The 13,164-nt window shown below is 44.6% G+C and overlaps 1 protein-coding gene and 1 pseudogene across 2 annotated transcripts in view; both read right to left on the reverse strand.

Moving 5' to 3' along the window:
* Positions 1-7,243, reverse strand: part of SLC1A1 (solute carrier family 1 member 1) — an 87,725-nt gene extending 80,482 nt beyond the window's left edge. Inside the window, exon 1 of one of the 2 annotated variants that reach the window (XM_053573734.1) lies at positions 6,936-7,243. In XM_053573734.1, the coding sequence (XP_053429709.1) occupies positions 6,936-7,026 (91 nt within the window). In that variant the 5' untranslated portion in view covers positions 7,027-7,243. The remainder of the gene's footprint in view (positions 1-6,935) is intronic. The other variant, XM_053573733.1, reaches the window with a different exon arrangement.
* A 2,988-nt stretch (positions 7,244-10,231) lies between these two features.
* Positions 10,232-13,164, reverse strand: part of LOC128596999 (SIN3-HDAC complex-associated factor-like) — a 180,780-nt pseudogene continuing 177,847 nt past the window's right edge.

Consider the following 13,164-nt stretch of genomic DNA (forward strand, 5'->3'; position numbering starts at 1 on the left):
TTTGACACATAGTCAGTGATATGTAAGTCTTAGATCTCATTATATATGAAACAAGAAGAGGGGGCATTTTGTATCACCAGGGAGAAGCAGGGATGGGGGGATAACCCAGAGAAGAGTGGTCTAGCCAGGTCTTGAAGGATGAGGCAGGCAGGCTGGATGCAGGTGATGAAAGGTTTTAGAAACCATGCTGAAGAAACATCTTCCTCTCATCTGAGGGCAGCAGGGAACCATGGATAGCTTTAAGCTCCAGAGTGATGTTGTCTAACCTTCATCTTAGAAAGGTCACTTTGATTGCAGTCTGAACTCTTAACTGCTACCCCTAGCAGCGGTTTGAATGGTGGTCCCAAAGTGAGGGTATATTACTTTAAATGGCAAGATGTGGCTTTGTCAAGGGTCTTGACAGAATTATCTGGGCAGGCTCTAAATGCCATCACAAAAAGATGGAACTAGAGGGAGACGACAGACATCATCACAGGAGAAAGGGACATGAAGACAGAGGAAGGGGTTAGTTATAGGAATGCCAGGGCCGCTGCCAGAGCTGGAAGACTCCAGGAACAGATTTCCCCGCCAGAGCTTCCAGAGGGAGTATGGCCCTCCTGGAGTTTGGACTTTAAGCCTGCAGAATTGAGTGAGAACAAATTTCTGCTGTGTTAAGTCACCCAGTTTGTGGTAATGTGTGACAGCAGCTACAGGAAACGAATGCAACCATTGACCCGTAACAACTCCCTTCCCATCTCAGGAGCTGAAGTCCTGTCACCTGTTCTGGTAAAGCCCTGACCAGGCCCCTCCACCCCACCCTGTCTTCTACCAACCTGGGCCTCCGTCCAGCTGTTGTCATTCATGGTTCTCTCACTTCTATAGTTTTACTTTCATTGATTGCTGCTCTTCTGGTTCAATCAAACTTAAGTCTCCTTAAAAGCAAAACAAAACAAAATAGAAAATGCCTCTTTGGCTCGGTGCCTGTGGCTCAAGCAGCTAGGGCGCCAGCCGCATACACCTGAGCTGGTGGGTTCGAATCCAGCCTGGGCCACCAAACAACAATGACGGCTGCAACCAAAAAAAAGCCAGGCATTGTGGTAGGGGCCTGTAGTCCCAGCTACTTGGGAGGTGGAGGCAGGAGAATCACTTGAGCCCAGGAGTTGGAGGTTGCTGTGAGCTGTGATGCCATAGCACTCTACTCAGGGTGACAGCTTCAGGCTCTGTCTCAAAAATAAATAAAAAAAAGAAAGAAAATGCCTCTCTGGATCTTACACATAACTACCACTTTCTCACAATTCTTTCATACCCATGCACCTCCAAAGAAAGACCTGAAGGCCAGTCCCCTCCTTCCTGTACCCCAACATAGTAGAACACCCTCCCCTACTGAGTCTCGCTCACCACTTGCTCCAGTTCTTAACTCCTATCACACCCCTTCTCTCCTCTGTGTGCCTCATCTTCCCAGACCTCCAAGGTTGGGGGTTATCTGGGGTTCTTTCATTACTCTTTTCCTCTCCATGTTCTCTGCAAACGGCTATATTCATTCCCAAAGTGTTAATAACTACATGCCCAACACGCTTCCTACTCCATCCCACATTTGTCTCCCGAGCACCACACCCACTCATCCAACTGTGTGCTGCTCACTTTTACTTAAGGGTCCTCCAGGCTCCTTGACTCCATGTAACCTCATTGAACAGTATGGTGTCCCTGCCAGGACTCCCTATCCTGCTAAAGACAGCTACCGCCTTCTCCATCAGACCATATCCAGCCCAGCTCTGCCAGGTTAACCAGCTGAACACCCCAAGCAGCTGTCTGTCCCCTTCCACTCTACTGACAGCTGCACAGCTCAGGCCCCACCTCCCTTTGCTGGACCTTGGACCTGAGCCACCCTGTTGCTCTGACCCCCTCCTAACTCATCCCACTCCCTCTACTCACCCTCCCTCACTCCACTCCTTGATGTCTCCCAAACAACCCAGGATGGTCTCCTGCTATCTGTGTGACTTGTTCCTTTCCCTCCCTCCAGTCTTGATGCAATTGTCACCTTCTCAGTATGGCCTTCCCTGTCACCCTTTCTAAAGCTGCAGTCTCCCACTCCCCAGCCCCCTCCCACCAGCACTGCGGCCACTGGGCATACTCCGCTGTGTTTTACCTCTTCACCGGTTACTGCCTACCTCTCTCCACTTACACATGAGTCCCAGGAGGACAGGTGGTTTTGTTCACTTCTGCGTGACCTGGCTCTAGAACAGTCCTCAGTTCTGCACAGACATTCCTAAACACCACTGGGCCAAGGCTCTGTCCATGGGAGAGGCTGGGCTGAGACCAGCAGGAGCCATCACCCGCCCCATCCTTGGGTTTCACAGACAGAACAAGAATGTATATACCCAGACTCAAATTAGCATGGCCAGATATACATTACTGGGCTCCAAGGCAAGAGCCAGGAGGCTAGGCAGGGGTATTACTGAGAATGTGAAAGAATCTTTTCAGACTTTTAAGAAAATGGAATGGGAATCTATAAATGATTGCTTCCCTAGTGCTCCAAAGACGATTTAAAATGAATAAGCTTGCTAGTTCTGTGTAAATACCAAATACATATTACCTTTTCAAAGAATTTCTAAGCTTGAAATCATAGATTTTTCCAATGACTGAAATAACACTTAACCAGTCTGGAGAAAAAGATCAGGGTTTATGTTGTGAATAGGGGGAGGATACCACAGTGCCTTACCAACATTATCATTATGCGATCATTAGTAGATGACTCTTAATCAGAATGCCGGCAGAATTCTCACATTAGTAATTCTGCTGAGATGGAATTCCCACCTAGAGCACAAAAATTCTTCCTTCGGAATTTAAATATAATATTTAAAGTATATAAATTATATGTAAACATTAAACATAAATGAGTTGAGGATTAGACTGTAGGGTACAAAACAAAATGATAAATTCTTTCCATTTTCCTTTTACAAACAATGAAAACTACTACACAGGCTGGTATTGGTTTGGACACAGCACGTCATCAAAACACTTGAGTCACCCTGGACTCTAAATTATAGGCTGGACAGTAAGCAGAACAGAAAAAAAACACAGCAGGAGAGACTTTATTTCATAAGAAAATACTAATTTTCTCATAATAAAGGTATCCATATTTACCTTAAAATAAAATCTATTGAGTACTTACATGCCAGCCACACAACTTGATATTTTTAATTACCTTAATCAATTCTAATAACCAATGAGATAATGATGAATATCACCTTTCTAGATGAAGAAACTGAGGATTGCAGAGAATAAGCAATTTGTCTAAACAGTAGAGCCTGAAAGTGCCAGAATCTAGGACTCTTGACTCCAGGCTCTGTGCTCTTTCTTCCACACTAGAGAAGCAGGGGGAAAGCCTGCCGGAATTGTAATGAAAGCACTGATAACGTTCCTAATGGTATTTTAGTAAGGGATTCTCCTGTGAAAAACTACATTTCTGCTAACATGCTGTATCTTGAAAAATCAGAGGTTTTAAGCTGGCTCATAAAAATCTTTGCCCCTCATTTCAATAACTACAATATTTTAAAGGGTCAAGGCTCCTGAATTATAGCAGAGACCAAACATTTCAATGGCTGTAATCTGAAGATGACATTTCTTGAGGGTAGTTAATAAACCTGACAGTTTTTTCTTTACAGGTTCACATGCTGAAAACTCCAGAAAAGAAGCTGCATGTGAGATCTTGTGATTTTTGTGGATCAGTTAAGACAATTATCAAACAAATGCTCCCTATCCTGGCCTAATAGGAGCTTATGGAGAGACTCACTGCCACTGTCCTAAGCCACTGGGATTTCACATCTGATTAATAAAACAAACCCCTGCAGCACTACACAGAGGTCTGACTTTCCACTCAGGCCTAGCATGGCTCTGAAAAAAGAGGTAAAGTAGAAAGACTCCAGGAAGTGGCTGTTGATGGGCACACTGGGGTGGCCTAGGCTTGAACCAGAAGAATCAGGACTGCCGTGTACTGCGACTACCCTGAGTTGGGATTTCCCTACGTTGTCATCAGTAAGAGCAAAAGTCCAGGAAGATTTTGGCTGGACACTTACAATTTTTTTGATATTTTATTGGGTCTTTTGTTTGTTTTTTTTTTGAGACAGTGTCTCACTCTATTGCCCAATCTAGAGTGCAGCGGTGTCATCATAGCTCATTGCAACCTCAAACTCCTGAGTGCAAATGATCTCTTGCCTCTGCCTCCCAAGTAGTTGGGACTACAGGCACATTCCACAATGCTCGGCTAATTTTTCTATTTTTTGTAGAGACAGGGTCTGACTCTTGCTCAGGTTGCTCTCAAACTCCTGGTCTCACACAACCTTCCCACCTTGGCTTCCCAAAGTGCTAGGATTACAGGCCTGAGACACCTTACAATTTTTGGATGGTAGTTTTCTTTTCTGGAGAAAAGTACCCAAATTAAGCTCTTGGGACTCGCCCTCATTAAAACTGTAGGAAACTGCCCATCTGAGACCAAAGGTGACATCCAGCAAAATTGGCATGTAATCATTTTTGACCCTGAAGAGGTCTTTCTATAGCTAATCCCAAAGGCCAGGGTACAACTGCTCAAAATCTTTTCCAAACCTGCTTTGCAGGGGTCCTCAAACTGCAGCCTGCGGGCCACAGGAGGTGGTGTGATTGTATTTGTTCCCGTTTTGTTTTTTTTTTTACTTCAAAATAAGATATGTGCAGTGTGTATAGGAATTTGTTCATAGTTTTTTTTTTTAAAAACTATAGTCGGGTCCTCCAACGGTCTGAGGGACAGTGAACTGGCCCACTCTTTAAAAAGTTTGAGGATGCCTGTTCTGGAGAGTATGCTGAGGGTGGTGTGTCCCTTTTTGCCCTTGGGGCTCTCCTTAGATACTCAGTTGCTGATTAAGAGCCCCAAGGGCAAAAAGGCAGATTTACTTCATTACCAGGAGGAATTGGAAGGGAGACACAAGCCAGTGTGTACAACACCCAAAGTCTTTAAAAAGACATTCAAACTGTTCAATGTAGCCTTCAAGGCATTTTCTTTTATTTATTTATTTATTTATTTTTTTTTTGTAGAGACAGAGTCTCACTATACCGCCTTTAGTAGAGTGCCATGATGTCACAGGACTCACAGCAACCTCTAGCTCTTGGGCTTCCGTGATTCTCCTGCCTCAGCCTCCAGAGCAGCTGGGACTACAGGCGCCCACCACAACGCCCAGCTATTTTTTTGTTGCAGTTCACCCAGGGCTGTGTTTGAACCCGCCACCCTCCGTATATGGGGCCGGCGCCCTACTCACTGAGCCACAGGCGCCACCCACTGTATGTAGGCATTTGTATTCTGTATTTAGTAAGTTTCGCCTGAGAATATTTCAGATTGTATATGAAACCTGCACATTGTACACCTTGATTGCACTAATGTACACAGCTATGACTTAACAATAAAAATAAAAATAAATAAAATAAAATAAAAAGACATTCAACAATTAATTCTGGATACTTATCACTAGGAAAACAAACAAGGCCATCTCTTCTATTTGGCTAAAATTAAATAAAATTGCTCTTTGTAGAGTCTGCTATTTACATGTGGTGGGATAGGATTAACTTTTCCTAAATATTTCCAAAGCCCCTGGGCACTTCTTAGGGGTAATAGTCAACACTTGCTTCTCTCCTTTCTTCCCACAAATGGCCTCTGCTAAGGCAATTCCAGATGTTATTTATTTACTAGAAACTTGACTTCTCTTTGCACCAAAGGTTCTGGAGAAGATAGTTTGACCCCAAGGATCCCATTAACTTTCAAAGATGGTTGGTAGGAGGTAGTAATCTGGGGGGGGGGGGGAGAAGGTAACACTAAATATTCTGAGCTTCAGAAGCAGCAGCTGTAGAGGAAGATGTGAGAGGCTGTCCCCACCTGCTTTCCAGCAAACCCAGCTGCAGTTTTCGAAGGGGAGGGAGCGCCTGCCAAGAATCCACTGTTCCCCAGAGTGTGCATCAGCCCTCACCTGCTGGGAACCCCCACCTGTGTGAGCTCATAGGGAAAGAGACAGACATAGTTCAGACCACAAAGAAGTGCATCCCAGGGCCCAATTGGGAAAGCAGACAATCTTGGCAGAAATTCAGAATCTAAATAGGAATAACTCAAACCTCTGCAATGGCTCAGACATTCACCTAGTCCAGAGATCTGTCAGAGGTGAATCACTTAAAAATATACTCTTGTTTAAAAACAGGCTAGGATGGCTTAAAAATTATTTCTAATAGAAAAGCAACGTGGAGAGCAAGGAAGCTGTGGTGGGCGGGTATGAGTTCTCTTGCTTTTTCCCTGTAACCTCCTGCGGGACGCAAAGGCACGCCCCTGAATTCAGGCACGAATCTGTCCGCTTTTCAGAACCCGGGTGCTGGCAGTTGGCGCTCGCCTCTTGGAAAGGCACCTTTCCAGGCACTGCCCAGGGCGAACGGCAGCCACAGCTCCAGCCTTTCTCCTCCGGGGCATGGTAATCCCGGAGACCAAGGTGCCTCTTCCAGTCCTACTGAGAACTGAAATCCACACTCTATCTCTGTAGGGGCAGCGTCATGGAGGCGGGAGGAGTGGACCCGGAGCAGATAGGATTAAAAACAAAATTAAACCCCGTTAAGCCCCGTTTGTTTCCACATGGGCAGACAGAGCTACCTGCTTTTCTTTCCACCGCCCAAGCCCATCTCCGCCTTCCAAGATCGTTTGGGGTAAAGCAGGAACCAGGAGCACCCAAATGGGAATCCTGGAGGAGCTTTGTTCTTCTTACGCATTAATTAGCACGCTTGGGGGAAGACCCCCGAGTGAAGTTGGAGGCCAAGGCCGAGGGGACGCCGAGGGATCCCGGCATCAAGTGCGCCAGCAGCAAGCCCACCCTCGCCCCCGCGCGACCCGCACGCGGCCTGGGCGCTGGGCTCGCGTGAGGGTGCGCGCAACGCCCACCCGCCGCGCAGCTCACCTAACACCACCGCGGCCACGGTGCAAAGCAGCAGCCAGTTGTTCTTCAGAAAGCGCTTGCAGTCGCATCCCTTCCTCGCCGGCTTCCCCATGGCAGGCGCCCGGGCTCGGAGCCTCCTCTGCGGTCGCTGCTATTGTGCGCGAGGCTCGGGAGTGCGCTCGTGGGCTGGGGCACCGAGGGACCGCTGGCTGCTCGGCGGCGCGGCCGAGGAGGGATTCAGGAGCACAGGGGAGAGAATGAGCTTTGCTGCCGCCGCTGCCTCTGTCACAGCCGCTGCCGCCACCTGAGATCGTTCACCGCTACTGCTGCTCTGCCAGCCCGGTGGCTTTGCGTGGCGGGCGCGCCCGGCTCCTCCTGCCGGCGCGGCGCTCTGCGGCGCCCGGGCCAACCAGCGAGGAAGGAGGGAGGAGCGGCAGGCCCAGGGAGGCGGGTGGGTGCGTGCGCGGGGCGCCCGGAGTCCCGGTGGAGCAGGCATGGGAGGGCGCCGAGCGCTGCGGCTGGAGCAGGGGTGGTGGGAACCTCGCGCCCCGCTCCACAGCCTTCAGCTGGAGTCTGCCTCGCTTCCTCCCGCAACCCTTCCTCGGAGTTAACTCTTCGGATTTCGCGTTTTCTTCTCCCCCTAATGCAGAGGGGCGGAGCCATTGATCCCCTTGGCGTGGACTTCATCCTGCAGCAATCCCTCTGTGTCCACACCAGCCATTCCCAGCGCCAGCACCCTCAGAACGCAGTATCCTTTGGAGTTGGAAAAAACTGGATCTGCCTTGGATCCCTTTTGGTCCCTTGTGCAGGCTGAGATTTGCCCAAAGATCAAAAGCTTGAAACCTCTGGGAGGAGAGAGGAAAGAGTACTGGAGACAGGACCGGACTTAGGGAAGTTTCACACAGAGCCTCTAGTCTCCCCACGGAGATTAACTCTCCTCTCCACGTCTCGGGAGGTGACTTGTTTGTGGGACTTTGGGCTTGGAATGTTCCCTACATTTGGAGATGATGATCCTTCTCAGAGTTTCACTCCTCTCCTTATGACTAGCTGTGTGGCCACCACAGGCCCCAAAGCTATGAGACTCTGTAAAGTAATTAGGAGTGAGAACCTGACACGTGGGAAAGGCACACACAGGAGAAACTAGGTTAGTGGTGCTAAGTAGACTCTGCGTTGCTAAGTGAATTTTCTAACTTTCTAACTTTCTTCTACCCAGTTTCCCCACCCCTACTTATACAAACTCTTTCCTTCTTCCTTCTATCTCATCAACACCCCGGCAGCTCTAAGCTGGCTTCTCATCAGCTTTCCTAAAATTAAGTGAGCCCTGCATGGTTTTTGTCTTTTTTGCTACCGTGGCATCTACTCTCTGATTTGGGGGTAGGGAGAATTTCCTCAACTAGATTTTCTGATAACTCAAACCCTGCAATTAGCGCTTCATTCCTTTGGTTTAAATTGATACAAGTATCCTTGAAGAGTTAATTAAGATTAAGCTTTATCAGCCATGTACATTTTAGTATGAATGAGTTTATCAGCTCCCTTCCAGAAAGTAAACTTTGAGAGATGGAAGGATAGAAAGGTCAGTGGGTGTGTGAGGAAGACATGGAGAAAAGTCGCAGTGGGGAAACTATCAAGAAGGAAAAGATAGATTCATCCCACAATAAAAAAGCTGGGAAATCTTAAATGTACAGCATGAGAGGAATGATAAGTGTATCATGGAACTGCCATGCAACAGTACATTATGCAGCCTATATAAAGGAAGTTCACGAAGTTTTTAATAACTTGGGCTAGCACATGTATTATGAAAGGAAAAAGAAAAACCAAAATTGTGTATAGAAATTGATCAGATGTATATAAAATTAACCTATAAAATAAAACCACATGCTTAGAAAAATGAGTAGAGTCTGGGTAGGGTGGCTCACTCCTGTAATCCTAGCACTCTGAGCTGGTGATATTTTTCTCCTGAACTTTTAGGAAAGAGGCAATAGGAGTTTTTTTAGTTTGGGTTCAACTGAGAGGCTTTTAAGAATGGAAGAACTTGGGCGGCACCTGCGGCTCAAGGAGTAGGGTGCCAGCCGCATATACTGGAGGTGGTGGTGGTGGGTTCAAACCCGGCCCCAGCCAAAAAAAAAAAAAAAAAAATGGAAGAACTCCAAGTTCAGGCTATCCCAATGTTCAGAAAGCCTGACTAGAAGAAGCCAAAGCCAAACCAACCCACTTAGCATTAACACACACTTTTTTTCTGTTAGCAAATTTTATATTAAATACAGAGTGAAAAAAAAAACAACTAATAGGTTGAAACAAATCAAACATCCATTCTACACAGATAAAACTTTCACAAAGGTTAGCTGAAGTAATACAGAGCTAAAACGGAATTATGCAGATTTTTCATGACCAGTCATGTAACACAAACAAAAGTCAATTATTTATATACTGGGAAAGCCCTGTAAGAAATATGCCCCCCAAAGCATTAACCTTTATTTTGTGTCATCCTGAAGGCTTGAATATTTTATTTTTCAGGTAGTTTAACCTTTTCATGGAGTGTGCTGTCTGCCAGGGGGTAATGCTTTGGTACTCAATATCAGGTCTTACTTATCCTAAAACTTTCCATTTCCCCAAGAGGAGCTTTCATTCTGCTTTAGAAATTTCACATAAATTAAAATCTTTATTAAATGTTAATATGAAGAGAGGTAGCACAGGAGGCAAAATATAATTACTTTTTCCTTCAAGGTATTTGTAACAGAAAGCTCAGTCTGTCCTGCTTAAAAATCAGTAATACAGGTTTGTTTCATCAGAACTTTGGCATGACCTTAATATCTGAAAATTATTAACAATAACCTCTAGGGGCAAGTCCATGTTACGGATTTAAGACAAATTTATTATCGTGGGGGAAAACAAGTGTAGCCAGTCATCTTAAAAAATGCCCAACCACTGCTTCTCAATACAGAAAGACTAAAACTACATACTGTTTATCATATGACAAATCCCAACAATGTCCCCTGAAATTCCTCTTAGTTTTATTCATTAGGAGGGGATTAGAATAAAAAAAAGAAAACTTGAAGAGTGCTTACAGCAGCATTCAGCTTTCCTCTGAAATACTCAGCATCTTAAATATTATGTACAATTCTTTTTTTCATAAGCTAGATGCTGGCTTCAGAGTTTGTGGAACTGGAGAGGGGAAGAACCCATTCAGAAGTATTCTAGAAGTTGTCTTTTGGCAGAACAGCATGTATCCAAGTTAAAAATAGGAGGGTTGGTTTGTTGCTTTGTGGTCTTTTCAAAATTTAAATCATTTTTGGTTCCCTTTCTACAAAAAAGCTCAGTCACCACCCTTGAGTGGAGATGGGTAGAGGCCATGGCCCTGCTTCTCCTGCTCCTCCAGCTTCTCATTGCCCACTTTCTTGTTGCTGCAGCAAGGCTTGCATAGATGTGTGCTGATGAGGATGTCCTCCAGACAGCCTTTATAGATAATCCCACAACATATCTTCTGTCTTTTCCAATATATGAGATCAAGGAAAAAACCTGGTGTTCTGTTAGAAGCAGAAGCCATCTCTGTATTGGAGCCCCCATCTGATTTCTGGAGATTGAGCTGGGGAGGTACTTGAGGTGGTACTGTGAGGATCAGAATTCTGGCATTTAAATGCCTTCTGCTGGTGTGATCTGGTTGCATTTTATCCTGTTTTGAGACTGAGTTTTCTCTTTTTTTGGTATCAATGTCATCTTTAGGCTGGGTCCTGCTGTTGCCTCTATCACATGATTCCAGGGTTTTTGTTTGTTTGTTTGTTTGTTTGTTTTGTTTTTTTTTATCCTGCTGGCAACTTCTACCTTTTCGTAAGCAGGGCACAGGCATTGCAGATGTCTCCTGAGCAAGTTTCATGCAACCCCAAACAGCTCTGAAGTCCTTTTCGTAGCATTTACTGTCAGTGTGATTTGAGAACTAGAGGACTTAGCCTCTGCAAATACAGCAGCCCGCGATACTTCTGTACTTTTTGGGCTTGTGAAAACCAAAATTCTTTTCTTCTGGGCAATAATCTTCCAAAAGCAGCTATTCTTTGTGTAATAGTGTCCCCAAGGTGCGGAGTGTAGGCCAGGCCAACCCCCCAACCCCACCCTAAGCACTCTTTCTTCCTCAACTGACTTATCTATCAAAAAGAGAATTGAATATAATAATATTGTGTGAAAGGCTTAAAGCAGGACATGGCATACAACAAATATTATCACTAGTTTATAGAGTCTACCTGGCCAGGCATCTTCTATCTCCCTCTCTCTTGAGCCTGCCTGTATTAATACAAGAGCCCTTTATTGCCCATTGCACTGTCATACCTAAAGCTTATATAGTGCTTACTCATTTTGATGCTCATTTAAATTATGCAAGTTTAAAATAGTGAAATATGGAAGATTAGTGAAGTCTGCATATATACACACATTTTGAAATAATAAAAATCTCCCAGATTAAAAAAAAAAAGTGAAGAATCTTTAAAGTTCAAAGCTGGTGGGCCAAATGAATTGTCAACTGTGCTGTCATTATGTGGCAGTTCCATTTTAGCTGGTAATCAAAAAAGAATCAGTGACACTTCCAAAGCACTTATGTATCAGGCACAGTGCTAAGCACTTTACAAATATGAATTCATTTGGTCCTCTCAGCAGCTCAGTGAGGTAGAACTGTCGTTACCTCACAGGGCTGTTGGAAGAATCAAATGAGGTATTGTCTTATTATCCTTGTCTCACAGCTGAGGAAACTGATACACAAACAGGGTAAGCTACTTGTCTAAACTCCCTCTGTTGGTAAGAGATGGATCAAGGGTTGAACTAGATGGTCTGGCTCTGGAGTTTGTGCCCTTAACCAATATCTCCTATAAAAGAATATGTAGAAAATGTTATGGGAAAATGACTCAGGTTACATGTTTTACTGTATGTAAGAGTCCAGCAGACACTTTGGTGTCTTACTGCTCAAGAGGACATGATACATTTTATGGGGCAATTGTTGAACTCCTGAATTCTGTGTTCATAGCTTCTGGCATCTAATTCTCTGGGATATCTCTGTCTAAGATAAGAAATGGTATATGAAGAATCACTCTGGGGAGAGGAGAGGCTGGAGACCCCTAGTACTTCTGTTCTATTTTACTTCCTTTGCCTGTGACAGTTATGGACATAAATGATCTCCAATTGGACAAGAGGTAAGAGGCATTTGCCTTGTAAGTCTACCTACAGAGAACTTGAATGCTCAGTTCCTAGAAGAAAGAATTCATTCTCCAAGTCAGGTAGGAAGAATTGTTAGGATTTTTTTTTTTTCCTGCAGTAAATGTTAGCATCTCTCTTCTTTTCTAAATTCCTTCATCCAAATAAGCCTCGGGCTAATTTTTTTTTTTTTTTGTAGAGACAGAGTCTCACTGTACCACCCTCAGGTAGAGTACCATGAGGTCACAGGGCTCACAGCAACCTCCAACTTCTGGGCTTATGCGATTCTCTTGCCTCAGCCTCCCAAACAGCAGGGACTACAAGCACCCACCACAACACCCAGCTATTTTTTTTTGCTGGTTGGCTGGGGCTGGGCTTGAACCCGCCACCCTCGGCATATGGGTCCGGTGCCCCACTCACAGGCTAATTTTTATTAATTTTATTTTGCTAGTGTGCTGCTTTCTTTTACGTTTATGTAACTTTTTTATTTCCTTTATTGTTACTGTTTCCTTTTTAAAAAAAATATGTTGTCTCATGGACTTTCCTGTTAGTTATTAAAGAAAGGGGACTTTGACTTTGCCACACAAGGTTAAACCAGCAGGTGACAGCCTGGCTATTTATATATCAATTGGGATATAAATGGAAAAGGCATTTAGAAATAAAAAGTAAGGCATCAGCTCCTAAGCATTACTAGCAATAGTTTGCTTTGTTCTCACACTGTGGCAGTAGATGAGTAGATGGGATGCCAGGGACTCCTTCAGCATCTCGGTGCAGCCTTTCACAACTGATGGCTAGGGAGAAGGACACTGTCGGTACATCCAGACACCCTTCTTTTATTTTTTTAAATTTTTAAATTTTTTTTTTATTAAACCATAAACACATAGATCACGTATGTATTAATGCATTGATGGGATACAATGTGCTAATTTCATATAGAATTAGGAATGCTTATATCGCACTTGTTAATATATACCTCATCTCGTTTACTTAATTATTGTGTTAAGACATTTATACTCTATACTTAGTAGATCCGACATGTACCCTTGCAATAAACACCATAGGTGTGATCCCACCATTC

The sequence above is a fragment of the Nycticebus coucang genome, chromosome 2 (assembly GCF_027406575.1).
Source record: "Nycticebus coucang isolate mNycCou1 chromosome 2, mNycCou1.pri, whole genome shotgun sequence".
In the NCBI taxonomy this organism is placed as follows: domain Eukaryota; kingdom Metazoa; phylum Chordata; class Mammalia; order Primates; family Lorisidae; genus Nycticebus; species Nycticebus coucang.